The following is a 26,415-nucleotide window of genomic DNA, read 5'->3' as shown; positions in this document are numbered from 1 at the left end:
AATGTCACTAGGTAAACAGTAAATTAATGCTTTTGTTTCTATTCACATGCAGTTGTTGTCAAGATACATACAGTGCTGTAACTAAGAGTTTGTAGCTAACAATACTGAAAACTTTTCTAAATAGAAACTGCAAGCACTTGTTGATTGCACTGTGAGGTTTCTTTGGCATACATAATTGTAAGTAGTGCTTGTTTTTGTTTTTCATTAAGTTAAGACACAGATTTAAGGTGCACCCAACAGAATTCTCAAAATAGTATTCATTAAAACAAAACAAAACAAAAAACCCACAAGAACAGTCGAGTGATTTTTATAAAGAATGTAGTCTAAAAGCCAGGAAGGCAGAACCATGTGTAGATACCATGAAAATCAGAACATATAAATGGAACATGACCCTTCTTTTACACCAGTCATGACCCCCTGAACCTTGGCTAACCTTGGTTAAATTCTTACTTCTTATCTATTTTCCAGTTTAAAATACTAGCAAATAAAAAAAAAATGAAGAGAGCCATGCTGAATTTGGTCCACAACCTGAGGCAAAACCTCACTGCTATTTAAAACAAAAGATGAAAAGCTCTTCTTTAAATTGGCTTCACAATCTTCATTGATAAATAGTTCTGTAGGACGAAAAAACAGAGAGAAATAATGTATATAAAATACATGTAATTTTGTAAAAGATAATATTAAAATACTAAGATGTTTAAATGGGTCAAAGTATATTCAGAGTATGTAACTTCATTTAAAATGCAAAGTGGATAAAGTATTTTTGACTAAAATAGGAGATTTAGACTCCAAGCTATTTTTAACTGTGAAGGTTATTTAATACTTCTGAAGTACTCATTTGCTTAGCCTTTACTTGATAGATTAGCTTTAATGTACATTCTAACAGACTGTATCATAAAATCAGTTGAAACCATTACATAAAAAACAATTCATCTATAAGGTTACATTAGATAGAAAGCCTTATCTTGCTAGAACTGAGTAGGCAGCATCCCCCTCCTCAGTAAGCGTGTGTCCTGTAGAGTTGTACCTAAGCTAGCCATATGCTACAGCTGAAGAATAGTAACATGTAGAGTTCTTACCGGCAATGAGTAGAGGAGTACAGCAACAAACAGGAATAGAATTAGCAAGATGATAAGGCCTATAAAGAGCCACTTAAATCTGCGCCACACAATAAATTTCATTGTCTTGCATGGATTTGTAAACCACAGGAAGGAAGTATCTGGCCGGCTATGTTTTGAGAGAAACAAATATCAATCATACTATTAAAAACAGGGAATACTAAGTGTGAGAATATAACACATTCAAACACTCTGGTCCTGGAGCTGAAGAAAAGCTAGGTAGCTGCGTAGAGAGCGGCACTGGTGTTTTTGTAAATGTGTGCCGTTAGTCTGAAATCCCCTGGTGTTCTATCCGAACACACACGTAAGGAAACAAGACAGGCCCCATACACAAAATTTGGCTTAGGACAGGTGATGTCTAATATATCATCTACGGAATGCAGATTTTGTTAAGAACTTTGTGGTATGCAGGTAATGTATTTGTTAAACTGATGAGAGAAAAGTATCTTACTTTGGTAGATCTAATTTAGGGTTCATGTTGGGTTCATCTCTTCCTTTACCAGCTGGTCTTTCCTCAGCTTCTTTTTCATTGACAACTTCCAAGGTCATTTCAACTTTGCCCTTTGGAAAACAAAGCCGTGTTTAATGTAAACAAACATCTTATGAACAAATGAGGAAAAAAAAATGTATGGTATCTATATAGCAGAGTTTTGTATGAGCTCCTTACATGTATATTTTAACTTCTATCTCAAAATACACTTTCTTCTGCACTATCACAGTATCACAACTTTGTATCATAGGATCACAAATAAAAGAATGAGCAGGATTATTTTGTGTGCTGCATTTATCTGAAGTTTTACTTTAAGCTGTGTTGTTTGTTTCCAATTTAGCAAAACCTATGCACAGTAAGAAAAAATAGATTTGGTTTTGTACAAAGAACAGCCTGTGGCCTTCATCCTTTTCCTAAGCCTCTTTTTATAATGTTGCAGGTTATATTTTTATCATCTTTTCCTCATTTAATTCCATAAGAAAAGCTTAAAGGTAAAAGCATTAGAAAGAAGCAGCGGCAGATACATTTGATAAAGCCTAATATTCTAACTAGTGGTGAATAGTTGTTTATATTTTACATATATCTTAAGTACAAGGTTCAGCTGCGTGTTTGAATATCTTAAGTTATTTGGGTTAGAATTATACTAGTGGTGAATGAATAACTACTTCCAGCTAGACCCTTGGCAATTGAAAAAGAAAGCCGGGTTATAATGCTTTTTGTTTTTCTGCTTGCCCTCATATCAAGGGGATAGTCTGGCTTTTCCAATTTTCATAAATTATTTTGTGTATGAAAATGCTTTCCACATTCAAACTCAAAACTTTATTGAAAGCTAACATCAAAAGAGGTAATTTTTACAGTCTTGCTTCATTATTTTAAAACCAAATGAACACTGAACACAGTGCTGTGTAGAGAAGCAATAATCATACCGCTAAAATACGGGAGCCATCCTTTTCTACGTAGCACGGCCACCAGCCCTTCATGGATTTCTGCTCGAAGAGGGAAGCAGTCTTGTAACCCTTCTGAGGATTATCCGTTTTGTAGTCTGGAATCATATCAATATTGCACTTTTCTGGAACCTTGGCGGGAATGACTGCTTTGTGTAAATCAAGCTCAACAAAACCTAGGAGAAAAAAACGCATGCATTGTGTAAGCCACTCACCCAGACAGAACAGTGGTTCAGGTGAACCTCGCTTATTTCTACAGGAACAACTTCTACAGGAACAACCTCACCAACCATGCTACATATGTCTGCCTAGGGATGTTGGGAAGCAGATAGGTGGGCCTAAATGCAGGCTGGTGCGTCCCACCTTGATATGTTGAAAACAGTGGTGTTCATAAAACTGACTTAACCAGTTCTTCCCTTCCTTCCTTTTTTTAGTATGATCACTTTTTTTAGTCCTTTTTGTTTTTGTATGGATTTCTCACCTCCTTCACCCCGAAACTAACCAATATAAGCAATATAACAGCTGTGTGACTCTTGATAGTTAAACATGATTTTTGCTTACATAAATAGTCAATAGAAATCAGTGGTATTTTTAGCACTTGAGGGATATGTGGTTTGCATGTAATTTAAAGACTTAGAGCTTTCAGAATGCAGGGCAGAGAACAATCCTCTACAAAGCTCTGAAGTGATCCACAGAGGAGCTGAACATTATAGAGAAGTATTTCTTAAAAAGACATTTTTGTTTTGTGTAAGCTTGGTATTTAATGTCAAAAGCCTAGGTAATGCTAAAGCAGGAGTCAGTTTCAGAGCAGAGCTTTCAGTGTGTCAGTAGTTGGAGACACACATCCTTATAAAGGAGTTGCAGTTAAATGATCATAGTGCCTAAAAGGAAATATCAGACAGGGAGTATTGAGACCAGCAGTCTCAATCAAGTACCTACTGCTGCTGCTTTTCACTGTGTGAGAGTAGAGATGTACCTGCATGCCCAGGGGCTCAGTGGTCCACTGAAAATGTACTTCTTATGCAGTATGTATTTCTTTAATTTTCATGTATTTATTTTTTTAGAAGCCTTACCTAGATAGTCATCCAAGGAGAACTTGTCATTATCCCATATCTGAATGATCAGTTTGGGTGGGATTCTGAATTCTGTCTTGTCAAGACTCCAAAAATGTTCCTAGGAGTTAAACAAAACAAGCAATTAAAAAAAAAAAAAAAAAAAAGTATTCTGAATAACTTGGTGTCTTGCTACTCTTCTTAGAAAATTGAAAACAGCACATAAAAAAAAAAAAAAAAAAAAAAGGGAACTTCTAAGAATTACATATGAAAATTCAAGGTTGTGATCTGTTCCTACATGTGACTTTGGATGGAGGGGAATATGTAAGGGTTGAGAGGGACAGAACTAAGGATTTTATCTTGCTAAGAGGAAACTGTTGTTGCCAAGATGTTGTTCCTTGCCCAAAGACAAACCTGAACCTGTGCAAAATAGTTTGAGATGTGATGCATGTAGAATACAGCCAAACCTCCTCTTACAATATGTGCATAAAATAGACAGAATTGTAAGACTAATTACAACTTGAGCTTTAAGAATTGAAGTCTTTAGAAATACCTACCTTTTTAGAAACTGTACAGAGTTGTTCTGCTGGAAGATAGTCAAAAGGAAAAACAAATCTCCAGTTGAAGTTCCCTTCGCCATCCAGTGATCGGTAGTGAACATCTGTTTTCTGCTTATTTTCTTCATTACCGGGCATCCATCTGAAAATGACAGGCAGATGTGGCTGGTGGCTGCAGTGGAGCTACAGCACTTGTCTGTGCTGCAGTCACATCATTAAGCAGTTGCAAACAAGCTCTAAGTGCTGGGCCACAGAAGGCTGCTACAAACTTTCTGAGTTTGGTTACAATCTGTCATTGTAAATAGGAATGTCTGAACTGAACTGGCAGTCTAACAAGACCTACTCTTCAACAACGGTGATTTTTTTTTTTTTTTTTTTTTTTTTTTTTTTTTTTTTTTTTTTTGATATTAGCTGAACTTCTCTACTACTATCTTCCTGTGGCTTTAATTTCCTTTTTTTTTTAAAATGAGGCTAATTTCTGGGATTTTTTTTTAAACTCATTAACTGATCATACTTTATCTCATAATACCTCCATACTTCTCTGAGGTAAATAGCATTTCAGAGGGTGCAGGAGGCACAGATAGCTTCTTTGTCTGTGACTGATATTCTAGAGGCACTTCACTTGAGTCAGGAGTCATCTTCCTTATGTTCTGAAATTGCAAAGCTAAAAGATTTTGGCAGAGCTCTAAAACGCAGCTAGGGTGTGTACAGCGAGCATGCTGTTTCTTCAGCGTGGCTGAAGTCAAGTAATGGTCTTTGGTCCCCATGGTCTAGGCATTCACAGGATATTCTGCACCTACCCCTTCACATAGATATCACTCATTTCTTCTCCGGTGATACTCTTTTCATCCAACAGGACATCTTTGGTGTTCCAGACAATTACCCGCAAGATATACCTGGGAGGCAAGATATTTGAGGGAAGACAATTGAATTGCTTTGTCAGGACAGCCAGATGGGTATGTAGCAGACGGATATACTCACTTCTTGGCTTTTCGGGGTGTGATGTTGAAGGGAGGGCCTGGAGGTCCTAAGCTTTTGGGGAAAACATCAACCCACATCTGCAGCTTTCCCTGTATCAGGGGAGAAGTTGGATGAGGGGTTATTTGGTTGTCATGATAATTCCAAGGTGCTGCCTACTTACATCCCTAGCACTGCTAGCCACAGTTCTAAAAAGTACTATTGCTAGTTCTAGCACTACTAGTTCTGTTACTGTCTAAATAATTCTTACTCTCTAAGTCCAAGATTTTGTTCTCTCAAAGGTTATAGCACAAATTTGAGAGATGTGGCTGGTGCTTTGCAAAAGATGGCCTACCCCAAGGAGCTGATCAGCCTCGCCAACTATGTAGATTATTTATGTAAGGCAACCACTGCCGATTTTTCTTTCCCATTTTTCAACTGCAAGCCTGTTTCTTTATTCTTGCAGTTGATTTCTCTGTTTGATATAGGACACTTTTATTGATGGTTTAAAAAACAACAACAACAAAAAARCCACTGGTTAATCAATAAATTCTGGAAAACAAATGCTAATATTTATTGCTTTCTTACAGATATAAATCATCCTCTTCAAATTAGCATCTGAGGACCCTGTAGAGAACTGACAAGTCAGTTTTCATTTTTTGGAAATAGCTACAAAACGTTTCAGACAGGCTCCCTCCTTTATTGCTGGCATGGTATTAATATAGGTATTCTAGCTTATTTCAATAATAAAGTAATAAATAATTCCCAGTTTCCACTCTGCCAGTGTCCAAAATCATCATTTATAGCTCGTAAGAGCAGAACATAATTGCATTATGTTGTGTTTCTAATATAATCTGATTTCGTTTCTCAGCTAAGCAGCAGTATCTTGAATTACTGCAAGAGCTACATCACTATCCCAGTGATACTACCAACTTACTGACCTGCTTATGGCAGCATATTATGAATCTAGCAATATTCTTATTTCTGCAACTGAGAAACCCCAAATGAATCCAGTGAAGGGTTTACGGTACCTGTGGGATGTTGGGCTGGAAGGTGCTATACAAGGTTCTTGTCTCCACATGTTCAGGGACCAAGCCCTGGGTTCTGAGGATATGAAGGGCCAGCCGCTCTTCACTTGAACCCAGATGCTGATGCAGTATTTTGTTAGCTTCTGAAATAAAGGAAAGGAAATAGAATGGACTAATGACCCAGAATTTGAACTTAACCTTCCTCCCTCCCACTTTTTTTTCTTTTTTTCATGAATAATTGAGAAGTTATTTTCTTATATCAGTGTTAACTTAAGAAATATATAATTAGTGAAGCAGCTTACCAATTTCCTCCAAACTATAGTCTCGTCCTCCGTAATTAATTCTTCTGCCATTTTCAGAGAGGACTGGAGGAGCATGGCCTTTAAACCTGGCTACGTTTTGCAATAACTGGGTTGGTTTTAGTTGATCACGCCAGGTATTCACACCAGAGCTTTGGGAAAGAAAAAAACACATCCCAAAACTGTTAAAACATTTCACAGAATGCATTTGGGGCATTTACAAGTTATGTAAAATATATTTATTAGTTTTATATCAATTCATAATGAGCTACACTATCTGAGTAGAGATTTGTGAGGTAAGTTTGAAAGAGTTTAATTCCATACCTGCACAAGTTACCATTTGAGACATAGTGTGCTTTTTCTTTATATTAACAAAGTAACTTACGCTATGCGAGGCTTTCATGTTTATTCCGAAAGTAGGTCAGAAAGTTCTAAGTGTAAGTTCTCCATTCACAAAGAACACACCACTGTATGAAGAGTTCAATATTTGAAGTCCTGTTTTCTAGATCCATAGCTCTTCTGAAGACTTTGCAGCTTCACTTTGAATTCAGATGATCCAGTGAGTGCTACAAGCAACCTCGGCATTGTTTTCAGCTCAGTAACGAAGCTGAAGATGGTCCAGGTTTGTTACAGTGACCACAGGCTACATGTTACAGATGCAATGCTCAGCAGACAAAATGCAACTTACACACAGTACTGCTGTGGGATGCCACAGTGCGATCCGTAGCGAGACAGGAATCTGTTTTCAAGATCAATGATGGTTTCGCCTACTTTTTCATCACGAGTCAGCGTGTCATAGTCATAGACTGAAATTTTCAGATCCTTTTCTTGAGGTAAGAAGCAACTGAGTTCATACATTCTAAATATAAAAATGTTCAGTTAACACTATTTTTAAAAAAATGCATTTTTGAAAAATCACATCTACAAGGTATTAAAGAGACCTTTCCAGTAGCAATATACTTGGAAGTAGTTACATTCTTTACTGTGTATTTGCACACGCTAAAAAATCTGTCTGTGCTTCTGTGGATATTACATTCTCGCTTTCTGAGGGCAGCACGTGTTACTCCAGAGGTTGTCTGTGCAGCAGCCTGAACGGTGACTGAGATAGTGGGGATCTGTAGGACACTCCATATAAAGCATCACTATTTAATTAACTTCCAACTCTTTACATTGCAATACAAATATGTTTGGAACCTTGAAACGTATGGGCTATGCATTTAGCTTCTGCAACCAGAATTATGCTACTGTCTAGTTTCTCTACACAGAAACAACTGTAGAACTTCTTAAAATTAGTTCTCTGAATTTACTTTCAAACTATTGTCTAATGGTTTCCACTGCTGATGAATGCATTACCCTTGGGGAGAAGTATTCCACTGGTTAGTTATTCTGAATATATATTTTTTGTTTATTTCAATTTTAACTTTGACTTCCAGGGTCATTAGTGAAAAAAAAAGGAATTTCAAAGTTACTTTTCACATGTAATCAAATACCGTATTTATCTTCTTCTTTCTAGGCTAAAAGACTGAACTCCTGGGACACCCCATTGTTAAGCATGCTTTTCTTAAATGCCTTATAGCCTCTCTCTTTGTCTAATTTATCAAAAATTCTCCAACTCTGGACAATTTTACTCTTTAGTAAAAGAAGATTCAACTTCTGCATTTCTAATTAGGATTCTTCTGTTTATGTATTTCGAATATACCATTAGGTTTTGAAGCCAGTACCCACAGACTGGGTGTTTATCTTCAGCTGACTATTCACCACACCAGTCAAGCAGTTTTCAGTTACGACTTTTTCATATTCTTCAAGCACATTTCATTGTTCCTGCACACTTAACATAATGAATTTTAACATATACCTCAGTCATTTTTGTACAGTGCATATGCTACACAAAGTCTGCAAACTAGCAAAAAGCTGTCCACTGATTTCAGAGAGAATATGGCTAAAAACAAAAAAGAATTAGAAATGCAATTTTTGTCCCAACACAATGTTAACTATACAATTGTGATTACAGTTTTGGATATTGAAAATAACGTTTTATTTGATGACATTAGGGGAAATAATATGAAAGCATTCTAAAATACAATATATCAAAAAGGAAAAAAAGTTACCTGCCAAAAATGGGGTTGAGAGTATTGGGTATGTAATTATCTCTGTCTTCGATCACTTTTTTATTTAGTGTTATTTTTATATAAGGATCACACTATTTAGAAACCAAAGAAAAAATGGTTACGAATTCGTTGTCAGTATAGTAACCTTCTTTAAAATACACCTCAGCAGAGGTGGCCCCCCCACACATGAAGCCACAGGGTCTCACCAGCCCGTTGCTATCCTGTGGCTGCAGCTGCAGAGCCCGCACGATGTAAATGCGCACGATGCACTCCTGCGGCCCGCTGTCCGGGAGCTCGCGGAACTGGCGAGGAGGAGCCGGAACAGTAGGATCGTCGGGTAATGCATAGATTTTAAAGGATCCCTAAAATAATCATTAAAAACTCTCATCAAGAAAAATTTAAGAAAGTCACTCTAACCAGTTCTGGGTTTTTTTAGTAATCACATGCATACATAGTCCATTTTTACACAGGAATAGCAACATTACAGCCTAATCAAAGAGTTTTTTAGAAGTCTTCTTCAACTTCAGTGAGCTTGGGATAAGATCTACCACCAAGGTAAAGTTACATCCACTTCAGATCTAAAATAATAGAACTTTTTTTCATTGCAACAGAATTAATGAGTTTACTCCAGATGAGAATCCATAAAACACTTCATTTTTCTCTCCAGTGCATCAATTGTGATTTTTAAAAAAAATTAATGATATTATGAAAATGTTTCATTAAACATGTTTACACTTTGAAAATTTGAAAATCCTTAAAAGCCATAGACAAAGTCTGAAAAATACTACACTATGCCTTTTTCTGAGTAATTTTATAAATGTATTTTGCTGAGCATGTCTGCATGTGGTTCTGTTGGTTCTGTTCTCCAGGGTATCAGGGATGTTTCTGTTACATAGGTATTTAGAAAGCTTAAGATTATATAAATTATGTATGTGTTTCTAATGTGTATGTGTTTTCTAATATGATGTATCACATTTAGAGCAAGCAATTTGCTCTAAATACTGTACTTGAACAAAAAAGGGGCCTTAAGCTAAACACTTCAGAATACTTGCTGAATATATTCAAGCCTGCACCTCTGTTGATGTTTAAATGCTTACATGCACATGTGCTTATTGATTACCACTTAGAGAGAGAGGAAAGACTATACCCAGCGTTTTCTGTTACCCATTACCTGAAATTTACCTTAAACTCCCCTACCACCGATGGATCATCACTGTCTTCAGATTTGCCTCTGTACAGTTTAAAGGTCTCGCAGAAGTCTGTTAAGCCATTAAATTCAGGGACCTTTTCCAATTCACAGTCATACACCTTGAAAAAAGCAGGGGGAGAGGGGAGAATTAAAACATTTAGATAATACCATATATGTGAGCTCCATTAGTAGCGTCAAGACGCATGATGATACATCTTAAGCAACCAAAGCATTGGAGACTATTTTTGAATGTAAGGGAAAAGGAAGATTCATTTAGGTCTTGTTAAAAACAGACTAAATAACCATTCCTAGCCTTATTTCTGCTTTCATTAGGAATATTAGCTGAGAAACAAAAGCGGTCTGGCTTCAGCTTTTAACTAATAGATAAGAAAAGTTACCGCTCTTACTTTTTCAGGGTTATTTTTTCAGTTCTGGAATCTGCCTGGCCCCAAGAACCCAAAGTTAAGAGTAAAATTCTATTTGAACAAAGGTTGTGCTAAGCATTCAATACATCTAGTAAATAAATCACTGTGGTTAAGCAGAGAAGAAACAAAGATTTCTGGAAACTTTCACTCCACCACATGAATTAGTAATAGACCTATATATGTAATCATCAACAGTTGTATTTTGAAAAGAGCATTAACAATTAAAAGAAAAAAGGTACAGCTCTGACAGGGTATTATTATTGTAAACTTTAGCAATTATTTTATTCTGACCAGTACCTTTAAAGTATCATATCCCTTTTTAATATACTGTCCACATTTTTCAGGTTCTCCCACTGAAGCATAAAATTTGCTCCACCAATCAACAATTTCTTCTTCCTTAAAAATAAACAAAGTCTTACTAGCAGATAAGAAACATTCATGTTATCCATTCCAGCTTCTCCTATAATCATGCTGTACAGCAGAAACAACCAATAATTAAACACACTAAAACCTTACTATGAAGATGAAGGAATATTAAAGTAAGTTCCTCAGCAAGAAAGAAAATCAGAGTACAACTGCTGAAGAGGGGTATATGTCTAGTTTATAATCCAGCTGTGTCTATATTCAACAGATCAAGAGATCTTGATCTCAAGAGATCAATAAAATACCGGTGTCCAGACAGTTAGATCAAAGGACTGATTTCTGCAGGTATACACGGGGCTTCCGTCCCAGGCTCCTCCAGCACTGCCTACTCGCCTAGCTTTTAGAGGGTTCAAGTTAGAGGAAGTGAGTCCATTCCAAGCAGCTCATGATACACAGAGCGCTCAGGCCTCCTGTCTATCCAGTCTGGTACTGTGCCATTGGGAGCAGTTACTATTTGCCACTTTTTTTTTTTTAATCTTTTCTCCTTGAGCCAGAGCAGTCACTGTTTCGGTTGCTGAGGAGAAGCACTGTCATTCTTAGAATTCATTACAGAAATTTCAGTAGTGTGAGCAGTGACTATATTGAGCGTGTTGAAAATTTTTCCTGTATGGGATAAATTAGCTAGTCTGTTTTCAGCTGGGACTCATTCACAGCACTGGGACAGATCTATAACTGCTGTAAACAAAAACTGTTCTCAAAGCCACCAAGACACAGAGATCTCCTGTACCCTGACAGAAGGTTGTTCACTGACATCAGTAATTCTACCTTATTGTTGATCAAATGCAGTTGGGAAAGAAAGAGCAGTGAGGTCTGAAAAAGTGATATTAAAATGTCTAGGAATAATACATTGCCACTAAACGTGCAGTCATGTTTTCAATATATTATTATGTTATTTATCCATAGCAATTACATAATTCCCCCCAAAACATACTCTAATTTGTAATGCTGTCCATTTACTGTGTAAATTTGAAACATATCTTAAGGAATATATAAGATCTTAGATTAAGGTTTAAGATTTAGAGTTAAGTATTATACAGATAATTATGTTTTAATAACACAGATTTACTGTATTGCATAGTTTTCCTGTATTTTCTACTGTACAAATTGCTGGTAGATTTTATAACATACTTTCAGAAAATAACTATTCTCCACCTCTGAAAATATGAGTATTAAAAGACAGAAATATTTGTAATTGCAAATACATGCAAGAAAGCAAGGATTTGATTTTTAGAACTAGTATACATTACCTTTTCTGTAAGCTGTTCTCCATAATTATAAAAAAAGAGGAAGAGAGAAACAAAGGTTAAGATAGCAATTATTACATTTTGTATAATTTTCATAGAATGCTTAAGGTTGGAAGGGACCTCAGAGGTCACGCAGGGTCACCTAGAGCACGGGGCACAGGGCTACGTCCATTTTAAAAAGTAATAGTAATTTACAGATTTTTTTAAAGAATATTTTCTTTTTCCTCTTTGCTTTTAGTACCGCCTAAATTGACTATATAGATTAAAAAAAGAAAAAAATAATAGGACTGTAAGATGTTATAGCCCTGTGCTATATATTTTTTAATTCATGTAAGAAAGCAAAACAAAAGAGAGAACAAATGGTTTTTGTCTTTAATCACTAACTTCTCTCTTTGCAACCACAGATAGCAGCAGTGGGTTGTAGTAGTTTGAAAATCAACAAATGGAATCCAAAGATCCGACTGATCTTTTTCAGACAAAAATGTTTTTGAGTACTTAAAAAATCAGTATTTTCTAGACAAATTTCACACAAACAAGTTGAAGCCCTTTTTGTACCTTATAAGTATTTACTTCTAGAAACATAACAAACAAAAATCTTATTAAAAATCAAACTTATAATGCTTAACAGCATTTTCCTTTCTCCTGTCCCTTTGCAGTTGTCCACAGGCTGTGGAATTTCAGGAGTCGGAAAATGTGAAAAGAAATTAAAGTACAGGGGCAAGGATTATGTGTCTACAAACAGTCTGCACTGTCCAAAATGCTTCATGTGTTAGATCACAGATACCATAATTATAACCAGGTATTCCATAGGGAGCAAGCATACGTATCCCTTTTGGAAGCAATGATTAGTGAGAAGCTATGAGTGAGAGTGGTTTGCGCGTAATCCATGTTGTTGAATTTAAAGATACAATCTTTAAATTTTTATGTAAAGCAAAGGAAATATGAAGAACATTACAGAAGTTAAACCAAATGCATCAATAGATCAGGACATCACTCTGGTACATCATACTCAAGCTGTTCTCTTTCTCTTCTGAAAGTAACTATCTCCTTAGGATGTTGCTATCTCTTTTAATGATCGTATCTATCTTGAAATTAGAATTATAGCTTTTTCTTTTCAGATTTGTCTAAGAGTTTGTCAGATCTTCCGAAGGCAATTTGAGTGATTTATTCTCAGAAACCATGTCATTATCAATATGCAAAACTTAAAGCAAGTTTTACTCAATATTTTACTGTATTTGAATTTGACTTCCCTTAAGCTCTGATTTATAACTTTGACAATAGGAATGGTGGCTTTCATTCCTATGCGATAAGCATATTAAAATAAAGTTTCCATAAAATGCAGTAGCACAGATCTCTGAATCTTTCATCAAAGTGTAATGCTGAAAGTTCTAAAATCAGATTTGTTTTTCCTCGATATTCCCTCAAATGTCTCCTCAAATGTCTCCTCAAATAATGCACTTGGTAGATTCAGTAAGAAAAGAAAAAATAAATAAACCATAACACTTTCTTTAAAATCTCCCCAAGCAAGTGACATTTAGATACCGTTGTTACTAAAACCAGTAAAAAAACAAAACAGTAAAAGCAGAATATGCTCACAGGATGCCAAAGAAAAATGCCATATGATAAATTTGAGATTTTGGAGTGAAATATCACATAGTAAAGAGCATGTAATCATTATTGTACATTTTTCTAGTTATCCAGTGACTGCACTATAGATTGTTGCAAGATACTTAGATTGAACTGCTAAGTTTTTGAACAACTTGAAATTATGGAAAAAAAAAACTATTGAGAGAAACAGTGGATTCCTAGCCAAGTTAGTTTTCACTTTATTTATTACAGATTTTATTCTCCAGAAAGCAGATCAGTTAACAAATTTTTAAACAGTAATAGTGAGGTTAAATCAGTCCTGTTAGTTTTGGTGCTTCTGGTAATGTAGCTTGCAAAAAAATTGAGACAAAAAGAAAGAGAAAAAAAAAAAAAAAGGTTTTAATAGTTTGTTGTGCAAAAGCAGTAAGGATTTTTTTTTCAGAAAAATTTCAACGATAACTTGATAGCTGTAACTAATTCTCTTAGACTTCTCACAAGCATCATCTCCTCCAAAATCTCTCTATGGATTAATTGTCAAGAGAAGCTCAGCCTCACAGCCACAGGATGTGAGCACCACCTTCCATTCCCCCGCAGCCCTGCTGTGGTCATCTCCATGCATTAATGCGTACGTACATACATACATGCACTGTTGTTGGAGAAGCCATTTTGCTGAGTGCTGTTGACATACTGCTTAAACACTGGAAATGGGAATGTAATTGATGAAATTTTGGTATTTGCCATCTTTTCAGCGCAGTGGCCATATCACTTATGCTTCCCTCAGTTGTATACACTTTTTGTTTTAATTGCTCTAGATATTTTTACCTCTCTCATACAGCTGTTATCACTGTATACAGTGTTACAGTACATTTGGCTCAAATGGTGCCAAACTCTAAAGACACATTTCATCTTACGCAGTGTTTCAGTGATACCAGTTCTGGGTGACTACATGGTAAGAGAGGCAGAGCCACGACTGTGATAAAATGAACTGAGGGTCTTTGGACCCATGGCTTTGATTCTGTACCCATCAAACCATACACCTCCCTGTATTTAGAACTGCCTGGTCTGTGTGAGATCAGGCTGCTCTAAACATCATCAGTGAATGACTGCTTAATCTATTATATGCTTTCAGTAACTATAATAATGTGTTCTATTAAAATACCATGTAAACTATGCACAAAAAGCTCCAGTTGAACGTTTGCTATATAAGAAAACAGGGTAAAACAATTAACATATTTCCCTTGCTTCCTTGATGCAAAATAACTTTGTTCCAGAAGGTTACATGTATTCCTGCTGGTTTTGCTATCCAGAGTATCTTGGAAATCCCAGATCCAAAGAAGAAAGCATCAAATTTAAAAGATTACCTGAGTTGCTAGCAAGGGCTGTGTGTCTTCCATTTCAATCACAGTATCTCGGGGAGGTGCAGCGGACAGAAGACTAACTGTAAGCCAAGAATTTTATTAAGGCAATATGCTGTAGGAAGCATACCTTTGAAATCCAAAGGGTTGAGAGATATGTACAGTCTCTGAATTATTTGACACTGGACATTTTTATGCAAGCAAGTAGTTGCCACATTTGCTAAAAAATACAGTTATACATACAAGAACTATTTGTGCTATGTACACAAATGTTTCTCAAATGCACAGAATTAAAAATAACATAATTTAACAAAAATACAGAGGAAAACAACAGCTTTACATTCAGGGCATTTTTGATGGAATATGGCCTCTATCTTGAAACTAAGAGCAATGGTAATAGCAGGTAGTGAAGTTCCGAGTTCCCTCTCAAGCGGAGCTTCAGAGGACCAAGACTTGCTCTGACAATAGATTGTTCCCTGCATTTTCCAGCCACCTACCTTTCAGCTGCGGTGTGATGTCTTCTTTAGCAGTGTAGGGGTCACAGCGAAAGCTCTCTAGCAAGTCTATGGTGCACTGTCCCACGATGGGCTTCCGCCCAAACGGTCTGTGGTCTATCACTTTAATAACAAGTGATGGACTGTATAACTCTTCTTTTGGGAGAAGCTCAAAACAAAAAAAAAAAAAACAAAAAAAGATTTTGTTTCTAATGCAAACAGGGACAACTGAGAAGACATTGATTTTTTTTCCCTCCCCAAATCAGAGCTTTTACTTCATTTAATACTGAACTATTATGTTCAGTGGTTGTATAGCAATAAAATTTCTAACCTCATATTACAATGATTGAATAGAGAGCAATAAAGAAACTTCCAAGTGCCTCAAATCTTGGATGTTCTTGATTCCTGTACACCTCCCATGCTTGCAGTATGAAAGTGGCCATACAGATTTGCAGGTGGATCAATTCCCTCTCAAATAAATACATATATCCTGTACTACTGCCTGTGACACTATTTTTAGGCATGTGTGCAGACATGTTTACATGACCTTTATTACAATTTTCAATCTCAGTAAATGACTTACGTTAAGCATGAAAAGGATGTGCCTTTTTTTCCTCTTCTGTTTTGCATAATAAATCCTAGACCTTAAAAATCCTAGACCTTTATTGCATAATAAATCCTAGACTAATGCAGCTATAGATAGCTCATATATAGTTTTTAGGTAAGTACCACTTTCATGAAGAGAACAGAAGATGGGAAATTTGGTGTTTTTTTGAGGTTTTTGATCACCACAGATTCCACCATTTCACCTCCACATTCCACAATCAGACTTGGAGACATAACAGGTGCCAGCTGGTAGTTTTTCATGTTCCGCAATCCCCAAGCCAGAATCTGTAAAATATATTTTAAAATACATTTTTTAATAAGGCAAATAGACTCTGGAGCATGAAATGACTGTACTTTAATTCATTAACTTTAAGAATAAACTACCTCAACAGCAGTGAGTTGAACTATTGGCCTGATTCCTTGAGGTACCATGTAAAGTTTTGGTGCTCTTTGTGATGGAAGAATTGGAAGGTTTGAACCGCCCTGTTAAGAAAACCACATTGATAAGAGTTTCTCTCCTATTCCTTAAACAAAAGAGCTTACAAGTATTAAGACATATGCAATATAATTCGTCACATTATTGCTTTCTGTGGAACACTATAAAAATGTATATACCTTGTCCCTCAAAATAAGTTCTGCAGCAAAAAGAATGTCACCACTAGCTTTGCCATTATTTATTACAGGATACCAGAGCAGCTTTGGTGTGATGTCATCTTCGGGATTTAACTTGACCATGGGGGAGCAAACACTTCTTCCAAGAAATTCATCTTTACCCTGCACAAATAGGAAAAAAAGAAAAAAAAAAAAAGTAATCCTAGTGATTAATTAATTTGTTACCATCAAGTAGAAGAGAATCAAACAAGGTAAAAACTTCACATACCACTTGGTCACTGTCAAAAAGTTCAATAACAACATTAGGTGGGTTTTGGGCTACTGTCTGTGGGTCTCCATAAATATCAATTTCATTAAATATAAGAGTTTGGTCCCATGTAGGATTTAGAGTTGAGTGAATGATCTCAGTTGTTTTGCTTTGATGGAGGAAAGAAACATGAGCATACGGATCTGAAATATTATATAAAGATTAAAAGCATATCGTTACAAACAAAACCTTATCAAGCCGCAATTTGTTAACTGTGATACATTATTTTTCTTCTTTTCAGTCCTTACCAGCTATTCTATGTAAAACCATTCTATATAAGGCCACATCTAGACATCAATTGTATTTACCAGAGCAAATTCCGTTTGCTTACTAAAGAGTTCCTTTTACTTAAGTCTTGATTAACGGACTTGAAATGATTAAAATATCTTATGAATCATAATTCATATCCTGAATTTTGCACATAAAAATTTAGGGCAGTTGTTGTTCCTTTGTCTTATTCTTAAATGCAACATACTAAAATAAGATCAATGTAGTGACACGCTGGCAGCAGCTATTAAATAAATACATACAATTAAAAATCAGAAAAGAGTACTAACTTATCTATGTATTTGTGTAATCTGTGATAAATGAAGTTATACACTATACTTGACCATTCATTAAAAAAGGGGAGAAAAACAAGTATAAAACTGAGGGCTGGTATGGAAAGAAAATTCCAATGGAAGTAAACTCCAGCTTCCCCTCTTCATTTTTATCTGTAACTGAATTTACTTAAAACAAATGTAAAGTCTTACAAAAACCAGTATCGATTTGGTCACACCACTACTTTTGGACAACTTTTGGGACAGGATTAACTAAATCTAGATCATATGGGATAAAGCTGCAACTCCCTTCCTGACATAGTTTCAGTAGCTGGAACCTTTACACAGACTTGACTGTCTACAGCTACATCAATAGTTCACTGCAGAACTGCATTTCTACACTATTAGTAGGATTTTTCCATACCTGAAAAACTGTCCTTGTCTAAAGCCATCAGATTTCTTGCCTGGTAGACGTAACAGCGAAGGTGGTAACTATATACTCCTGAATTAAATAAATAAAAAGAGTTCAAATGCACTGGCTCTATACAGACATGTTTCCTCTAATGAAACTATTTTCAGTTTATAAACATGCCTTAAACTGTTTTTCAAATTAAGCAGCAGCACTGTAGAAACATTTCTTCACTCGTAGCACACTACTGTACTAGAACCAACAAGCCAGCACCTCTGCACATTGGTTGCAATCTAACTTAAAGCAGGGAAAAAAAACCCTGCAAATGTTGGGTTTTTTTGTTTGTTTGTCTTTTCTTTCTCCTCCTTCAAGTGCATGATCGTTTAAGAATCCTTCTACTCCAAAATTCCTGTTTGGAACAGTGCAATAATTAGCTCATACCAAGGCTTAGAGAGGAGTAAGGGCTGGGTACTGCTGTACTTAAGTATCTCATAGCGGCAGGCAGTGTTCTCCTGCTGCTCCCAGTGCCTCCTCCTGGCCAGACCCAGCACTGTCTGACTCTTCAGAGAGCTGGTTGAGTGAGTTAAACCAGCAGAAGACTAACTGCACGTTCATCTTCCCTGCTGGCCTAACTCCCTGCAGAGGCTTGTTATAGACAGAGCACCAGGCTAAAAGCTAGGCAGCATAAAATTAATGCAATAGCTGCTATTAGAACTCCCGTTTCCTACAGATTTTAAAAATGTTTGACTGATGCTGAACAAATAAAAATTATTTGATCCAGTTAATGTTTCCGTACTCATTTTTTTATATTAAAATGTATGCTAATATGAACATTGACATATCAAAATGAATAATTGTAATATCTTATAATAGCTTAAACATGGTGCAAATAAGGATCACATGGTAATTTTAACAGGAAATAAATAAACCTAAATGTAAAACAAAGGCTTGTGATCTTGTTTGAGACCAGAGAGATAACTGCAACTTCTAAGAAAAGAATTAAGAACCTACTATCGAAGTAGCAGGAAACAAGGGGTGTATTGGCACCAAACACCTTTGTGGCAGACTCCTTCGTTTTGTCTGTACTCTTCCCTTCTCCATCGTCCGTACTGATGTCTGCTCCCTAAAGTTACATATAGAAATAAAAAGTCACTGCACGTGACTCAGAATAAACTTGATACAAGTGGGAGTGTATACTGGTTTCAGGTCAGGGAGGAATTTAAGTTCCTGAATTAATGTACTTTAAAGGATCTTTATTAATGCAGGAATCATTCCTTATCATCATTGAAGCTGTACAAAAATCAGATCCAGCCATTTTCACTTATGTGGGAGAATGTCTTGTTTTTGAAGAGGCACTGGCTACTGGCTATCAGCTCTGGCTGAAGGAGAGGTTACAGGTCCTCTCTTCTGTCCCCCTCTAGAGATCTGCACTAGCCTGCACTGGTGAATAGAGCTTAAATACTCTTAAGTAGTCTGAAACATTGAGGAATAATTACATGATCTGACCATCTACCTGTGACTTAGGTCATTCCAGCTTCTCAGATGCTTCAGTATTTTTTTTCTCTCTTATTTTATACATGTAAATATTAAGGGCAGCTATTTCAGTGCCTGCTGTTTCTACTGCTAATGTTAGTGTATCTGCATGAAGAGTGTGAGCTGTCTTTTCAGTTTATTCACAGAAGGCTCATGTATTTTGGCCTTTTGCTTTAAATGTCACACAATAATAAAAAAAATAAAGAATCAAGCAATGCAAGAGTTTGAGCAGATACTTCAGTAGTCTCTTTAAGGCTTTAAATGTTTTAAACCATGTAAGCTACACCAGATCCTCAGTTGCATATCAGCCTAACCATTTAGGAGCTATAATGGTATAAATTAAAAGACTGAATGTTTTTAATGACTTGATATGCAGCACCTTACCAAAGCACCCTCAAGTTTAAAGATAGCTGCAGCACCATGTGTCTCCGAGGGAGCCATTTTCCGTCTCCACCGCCTTCGACGGAACGTATCAGAACTGCGCTGTTTCCAGTGGAATTTCCAGCCAATCAAAGAAGCATATTCCCAGCCTTCTTGGTCGTCATACGACAGCATTCCCTGGCAAACATAAAACCAGTTTATCCACAATACTGTATAAATGCCAGGAAATAAAATCTGCTGTTGTCCTAATAAGGCATAGTAATCCCTCACATAGGATACATTCACTTACAAAAAGACAAAAGAAATAAAAAGAAAAAACAGTTATCTAAATTTAGGGTTTTTTGTCAGTAGATTTCATTCCTTAGGAAATTCGTAATATCATGTAGATTTAAAAAAAAAAAAAAAAAAAAAAAAAAAAAAAAAAAACCCACTCTTACACTACGGAAGAAGTAAAATCTGTGAGTACTTGTCTCTCCCCCTTACCCTTCCTGCTGTTACGGTTTGAGTGGGATCCCTCCTGCGCTTTCGCACCAGTCTCCGGCGTCGATGCGTATGATACATTTTCTCTGCAGCTACCCAAGACTTTGGTTTAGTGTCTGGAGGAATGGTGATTCCATATTCCCATCCTGAAACGGAAATGATTAGTTAATGTACTTTCAAGAACACATGTAAGATACAAATAAGAAAAGCATCGAAAATAGTTACCTTAACTACAAGGGATGAAGTTTTAATCACAGAACACTTTAATATTGTGAAACCTAAATGACCCATAATTTTCTGAAACTGACAGTATTTTATGATGATGTTACAATACTAACAGTAAACATTTCAAAATCATACATATACATTTTAAGTTACTTTCTTTGCATTATTGTTTTTTTTCTCCCCCCTCAAATTTTAGATGTATTGCTATCACATTGTCATGCTTTACCAAAGGGAGAACACCTTATTTTAAGTAGGAGTGGAATGTCCTGTCTATGTCTGTAACTGTCTTTTACAGGAGCTGCAAGTATGTGAATTCAGATCATAAAGCCAAAACTGGTAAAACTGTTACTGTGCTTTGGCCCTACATGTTACAAAGCCAGTTATCTAGGGCTCAGACTTGTATTCTGACACCTAACGTACATCATCTCAGATTATGTGACTTCCTCTCTAGTAGGCACTTCAGGTACATTTACTTCTTGTACTGTGCAAAATAGTGGCCTCTTGATCTAAAGAGATGCATTGAGAGCTCTGAGTTTGATGGAACAATGAGTAAAACAGGAATAGATGCAGTGAGCAATTTACTCAGAATCATTTTATGTGATTCATTCAGTGGAACCCAAATATTCCCTAGATGTTCCCCCACAGGGCACCCACAATGATGCTCAGGTCACAGCAACACTCTTAGAAGGGATTCTTCTACTGTACAGACCGTGAGAGACTGTCCTTATAATCAAGGCATTAACAGTCAAGCTTACCATGCTCATCCACTGCTCTATTTAAATCAGATTTCCAAGCATCATCTTCCCACATCCATCCAAGAGGACACGTAAACTCACGTGGAGGTGGAGCTTTTTCTCCATTCTTTTATGTGGGAAAATCAGAACAGATGTGCGCCTTAACAGATGAGACACATTCTGCTGCTCTTTCTCTTCAATTTGCCCTCCCTGCCCGGTGAAAAATAGTAATAACAGTCTCACCACATCTGTGTAACTCTCTTCAGCTGCTTTCCATTCCCCTCCAGGATAGCGGCTCTCATTTTCGTACACTTCATCCGTGAACTCGGTGTGACCAGCATCAGCCTCAGTCAACAAACTGCAACAAATACAGTGCTGAACTAATAAGCTTAATAAGCTACAGGAAACACAGAAGCAATGCACAGAGTGCACATATGTGCTGAAGTCTGTGGAGTGCGACAGTAGCAGCAGCAATAGAATCATTACTGATAAAAATAAGCAATTAGCAGGAGAGTTGTAACTGCTGGTCTGCTTTGAATCCTTTTTTTAAACACAGAAACACTTCAGATATTCGAAGAGAACACTGAAATATGTTTTAATTTTCCCTCTGCTAGTCAAATAAAGCCATTATTTTCCATTAAGAACAGGTATGAGACACAAATATTTACATTTTGAGATTAAATGTGTTTATCTTACTTCCATTAAAAAAAAAAAAAAAAAAATCCAACCTTCTTTCAGGATCAACCATCCATTCTCCTTCCCACTCCCAGCCCTTTGGGGGCAGGAAATATTCTCTTTTCAGTTTGATTTTTCCTGTGACATCAGAAAACTTGTGGCGGCCAACAAGCCCTGAGGTGCCCCACTTCCCAAAAAGAAGAGCCTGATTTTCATACTGTTTGAGAAAGAAGAATAAAACAGTATTTTAAATTAATTAAAAGCTTGTAGAGGGGAAAGTAATAGTTATGTAATTGTTACAGTTTGTTCTACTGAAGTTTCCTTTTTCTGAGCTTAAATGTCTCATCATATTCCCATCCCACATTAGTTCCCAGTGTCACTGCTCCTCAGCTGCTTTCCCTCCTCTTCTCCTCTGCTCATGGTAAAGAGAGATCCCATGTGCTTGTGATCCATCTCCTCAGTTCAGTGCTTCCCTACTTCTGCAGTCAAACTTCCTCCTGACTAAAGCCTTGGTAAATAAAAATTCATTAAACTGTTGCTACAAAACAGCTTCTTCCGTTCTTTCTTTTCTATCTCAGATTGCCTGTTTATAACGTTTTCTTCTGTAATGCATAAAACTGATCTATAGTCTTATCTATCTTGGAAGCCACTGGAACACAACTCTGATGTCAGTCCAGTTTATATCAGTGCATTTCCTCCAGGCTAGGGGGATTAAACCTGTTTTAAGATGGTCTTTTCTTCTCTGTTCTGTTCCTTATTCCTATAGAGTTGGATTGTTGTATATGTAGGACAAACATCAGATATTCCATGGTCTGTTAAGCTACATGCTTAAGAAATAAATGTTTTGAAGATCCATGTACTATTTTGAATGATTTGAAACAGTCAGTGGATATTCAAAGCACCACTGAGTGTTTAACCATAGCTGCAATGGTGACACAAACGCCTGTGAAAATGTGTTGTGCTGCTAGCTATTAAACACACTACATGTGCCATCTGGGCATTACGTACATGTGCTATATCTGCATTTGGTGATAGGGTATGTAAGAGATGGATGCAGTTATCATCATGAGAATGAATGGACTCTCGGGGTTAGAGCAGCTATCCAGTATAGCATGTTTCTGGACTATTTGAGGTTCCTTTAAGTCATTTTTCTTTGTTAACTGTTATTGTCCATTGTCATATAGACTTTAGACAGTGGAATTTACTCACTACACCGAGTATTTCTGTGACAGCTTTCTGTAAATTTTTCCTACTCCTACAAGGGAGCCATTATTAAACAAAACTAGTTGTATCCATGTATCATTTGTAGGACGTTAAAAAGCAATTAAAATAAAACGGTTCTTCACATGCCAAAACATAATGGCCCCAATCTGAATTACACCAATAAAAATCTGAAGTAAGTGCCTTAAAATCACTGGATTTATCCAGATTTTTACTTGACTAACCAGTTCAGGACCTGGCCTGCTGAAGTTCATCTGTTAGGCACAATGGACTTGACATAACTGCCTTGAATGGGGTCTGATTGTTTCAGCACACGGCATGCATACAGTGCTCTAAGCATTCTCTCCTTTCTACATGCAAAAAACAAAAACATTGGAAGAGCTCCAATTCCAGGGAATTCCTAAAATGCATGTCCAAACTTAAGGTAAGAAAGTCATAACAGACATACCATTTCTGCAAAAACGCTGAACGTTCCCTCTGCAAAGCTATTGAACTTCTTTTCAACTGCACTCAGCCCAAGCCAAATGTTAATTCGCAGCTCCACAGGTATTTTGCTGTCTTTTGTCTTGTCCTGGGGGTACTAGGACATACAAAAAGGAATATATAAACAAAAAAGTATTCTTTGTTGTTACACAGGTATTGTAATTTCTAGTAATACACAAATAATAATACAAAGATGTGAGAAGTAATACAAGGTTTATTTATATATCCTTGCATTTTCTCAAAAGCCAGTTACAGAACAGTCCAGGAGGAAAACATTCTTTAAAAGGCACCTGCCTGTGATATGTAAACACTACAGAACAGTGGAGGTTGGAAGGGACCTATAGCGATCATCGAGTCCAACCTCTAGACCAGATGCACTAGAACATCATCCCTCTTCCCGTTTATCCTCTTCTGAATTTTATTCACTGAGTTGGCAATTAGGACAAAAACTTAAAATTTCAATATTGATGTTATTGTTTCTTGTAAAGAGAGACTGAAAATGTGTATGTTAGAATGTTTTAGCAGCTAAGAAGTAATGTCTAATAACATATATGTCTGATAAAAGGGTCTTCATAAAAATACCAGCCGCATGGAGTCATTAACCTGTGTTGTCAGTACAGTAATACCTGACAAACCGTGTAAGTGCTATCTCTGTTCTACAGCGTGATTGCCTTCTACTGCTAAGTTTATACCACTTGATACAGATTTAAGGGGAGAAAGGGCATCCTCACTCAAGAGTAAAACTCAATGCAGAGGTATACTAGGGACCTTCTGTAAATAAATTTCCATGCAGGAAAACATCCAAAACTTTCAATAGTTTTCTGGAACTTTCAAATTATTCTAATTCTTCCCTCAGAAAGTTTCAATTCACATTCATCCCCCAAGCACCAATGCCAACAACGCTGTAAGAATGGTATCACATTTTGGAGCTCTTTCAAAGGGGCCTGCAAGTTAGGGATCAATGTTCATTCTAAATCTTAATTATAATGAGACTTACATTATAATTTCTGTGATACTTTGGAGTAACTAAATGCAGTAGACTTTTGACATCTCATTGTTTAGACTTTGCTTGCATGTTACATTTTCAGGTCAGAGGGCATCTCAGTTTAAAGTTACATAATATTATTTATGGTACCTTTAAGAAGATTGTTTGGGTTTTTCCACAGTATTTACCAGAAGATTCGGGGCTTGTGGTGGAGTAGAGCACTTGGTGTGCAGGAACACGAGCATAAGCCAGTCTCTTCTCCCCGCGGATCATCCATATGATCACATCAGGCATGCTGTTTTGTGGCTGTGAATTTTCAGGGAAGAAAAAAAAAAAATTTAAATCAGTAATTAATAGAATGCTAACCTTAGATTACAGAAACATTCATCAGGTATGTTAAAGGCATTATCACTTAGTATTATAATATATATAAATGCTTTGAATCTCATTTCACTTGCAGTGACACAGTGACTGCACATTACAGGTAAATAATCACAAGGCTTTTAGCAGTAGCTAGAAGCAGTCCCATAGCTTCTGGGGGATTTATGCACACCTCTGCATGCTAGCTGCCAGTTTTCCAAATGAACTGCCGTTTTTTTTGTTTCAAAACAAAAGATTTATAAAAAAAAGATATCTCTGAAGTCTTGTGCAAACCAATTATAAGAAAGAATAACCCAGGTAAAAAACTAAGAAATTGCTGAAAATTCACAGACAAAATTCATAAAAACATGCACTGTTACAACTATTCCAAGCTGATTCCTATGACTCACAGGGCACAGAAGTACTAACTACATCCTGCATTCCCATGGTAACTTGTAATTCTGGAAAAAAATAAAGGACAAAATACTGCACTTTGCATAGATTACAATATATTATTGTAATATATATATATATTGTAATATATATTACAATATATTCTATGAATCACGGGGCGATTATCTCCCAATCTAAATCCTCTTTAAAGTCAGCTGCTAAAAAGAACACCGTATTTATATAAACCCTAAACATATTTACAGACAAGAACATGTTTCCTTACACAGCAAGAGTGGATACTGCTGGATCAGCAGAGGACATTAGACACATCTTTCTAAATTAGCTGAATTACTGGTACCGGGCAGTACAGACCTCTTCACTCAGTTGCAGTAGTTTATCCAACCAGTCCTCAATGTCTGTCAGAGTGGCTTTCACGTCAGTAGCTTCATTTCTCATCTTTGTTGCTGCTTCGCCAATCTGCTTGAGAGACTTGAGACGCAGTTTTTCTATCTGAGTGTCAAGGACTGTAATATTAGATTTGCCTTCTATGAGGGGAAATGGTTTCCTGAAAAGAAAGCAGTTACGATGGTTAGAAAATTAAGTAGATATTATCTGGGCACATACTAAATGTTCACACACGTACAATGGCCACTGATTAAGTGCTATTACTTGTTGTGATCTAAATCTCTCGGAAGAGGGCTACAGCATCTACTCCTACACAGATTTCTAACAAGGCTATTACAATAAGGGCAAGACTGTACTTTTACAAGAAGCACCAGAATAAAGTTGCTTGTGGTGTACGTTATGAAGTTACTTCTACAAAATCCATTTTCCTATATTTGTATTAGAAAATTATTTCAGAACACATATTTCTAGAAGATGAAACTTCTGCTTTCAGAACAAGGTTAGGCTCCTTTCCTTGACTGGAAACCATAGCTTGACTGAAACTCACCAAAGAGTTTCTGTGGTTCACTCAACAGAACACAGGTTGTATCCATGACAAGAGCTAAATAAACCCCTTCATTGAAAACAGAAACAGTCTTAAAGAATCCTATGACTTATGAGAACTTGGCAAGTCATGAGAGGGCAGAGTAAATATAGAAAAAAAATATAGAAACGCACTGCAGTAGAGCACAGGGCAAAAAGCGGCTTTTTGAGTTAGGGTTTTTAGGAAAAGGCAGCCATGTGGGACCAATCATTAC

General features: G+C 36.5%; 1 protein-coding gene across 1 annotated transcript in view; it reads right to left on the bottom strand.

The window, feature by feature from the left end:
- Positions 1–272: 272 nt before the first annotated feature.
- MYOF (myoferlin) overlaps positions 273–26,415 on the bottom strand; it is a 62,297-nt gene continuing 36,154 nt past the window's right edge. The window contains exons 23-54 of the mRNA XM_026051218.1: positions 25,586–25,778; positions 24,611–24,766; positions 23,441–23,572; positions 21,825–21,988; positions 21,340–21,454; positions 21,118–21,223; positions 20,141–20,283; positions 19,661–19,834; positions 18,755–18,866; positions 17,759–17,836; positions 16,757–16,938; positions 16,492–16,650; positions 16,261–16,359; positions 16,000–16,161; positions 15,274–15,439; positions 14,783–14,859; positions 11,838–11,849; positions 10,465–10,563; positions 9,736–9,861; positions 8,760–8,915; positions 8,554–8,645; positions 7,134–7,304; positions 6,449–6,597; positions 6,150–6,289; positions 5,143–5,231; positions 4,962–5,057; positions 4,162–4,303; positions 3,626–3,725; positions 2,535–2,728; positions 1,570–1,679; positions 1,080–1,227; positions 273–614 (exon numbers count right to left, since the gene is read on the bottom strand). Coding sequence (XP_025907003.1) covers positions 579–614; positions 1,080–1,227; positions 1,570–1,679; positions 2,535–2,728; positions 3,626–3,725; positions 4,162–4,303; positions 4,962–5,057; positions 5,143–5,231; positions 6,150–6,289; positions 6,449–6,597; positions 7,134–7,304; positions 8,554–8,645; positions 8,760–8,915; positions 9,736–9,861; positions 10,465–10,563; positions 11,838–11,849; positions 14,783–14,859; positions 15,274–15,439; positions 16,000–16,161; positions 16,261–16,359; positions 16,492–16,650; positions 16,757–16,938; positions 17,759–17,836; positions 18,755–18,866; positions 19,661–19,834; positions 20,141–20,283; positions 21,118–21,223; positions 21,340–21,454; positions 21,825–21,988; positions 23,441–23,572; positions 24,611–24,766; positions 25,586–25,778 — 4,078 coding nt within the window. The 3' untranslated portion in view covers positions 273–578. The remainder of the gene's footprint in view (positions 615–1,079; positions 1,228–1,569; positions 1,680–2,534; positions 2,729–3,625; positions 3,726–4,161; positions 4,304–4,961; positions 5,058–5,142; positions 5,232–6,149; positions 6,290–6,448; positions 6,598–7,133; positions 7,305–8,553; positions 8,646–8,759; positions 8,916–9,735; positions 9,862–10,464; positions 10,564–11,837; positions 11,850–14,782; positions 14,860–15,273; positions 15,440–15,999; positions 16,162–16,260; positions 16,360–16,491; positions 16,651–16,756; positions 16,939–17,758; positions 17,837–18,754; positions 18,867–19,660; positions 19,835–20,140; positions 20,284–21,117; positions 21,224–21,339; positions 21,455–21,824; positions 21,989–23,440; positions 23,573–24,610; positions 24,767–25,585; positions 25,779–26,415) is intronic.

This window comes from Nothoprocta perdicaria, unplaced genomic scaffold (genome assembly GCF_003342845.1).
Source record: "Nothoprocta perdicaria isolate Ctin4 unplaced genomic scaffold, notPer1 scaffold_111, whole genome shotgun sequence".
NCBI classification, from domain to species: domain Eukaryota; kingdom Metazoa; phylum Chordata; class Aves; order Tinamiformes; family Tinamidae; genus Nothoprocta; species Nothoprocta perdicaria.
The sequence above is the reverse complement of the archived record's forward strand: the minus strand, read 5'-3'. Positions and strand labels throughout refer to the sequence as shown.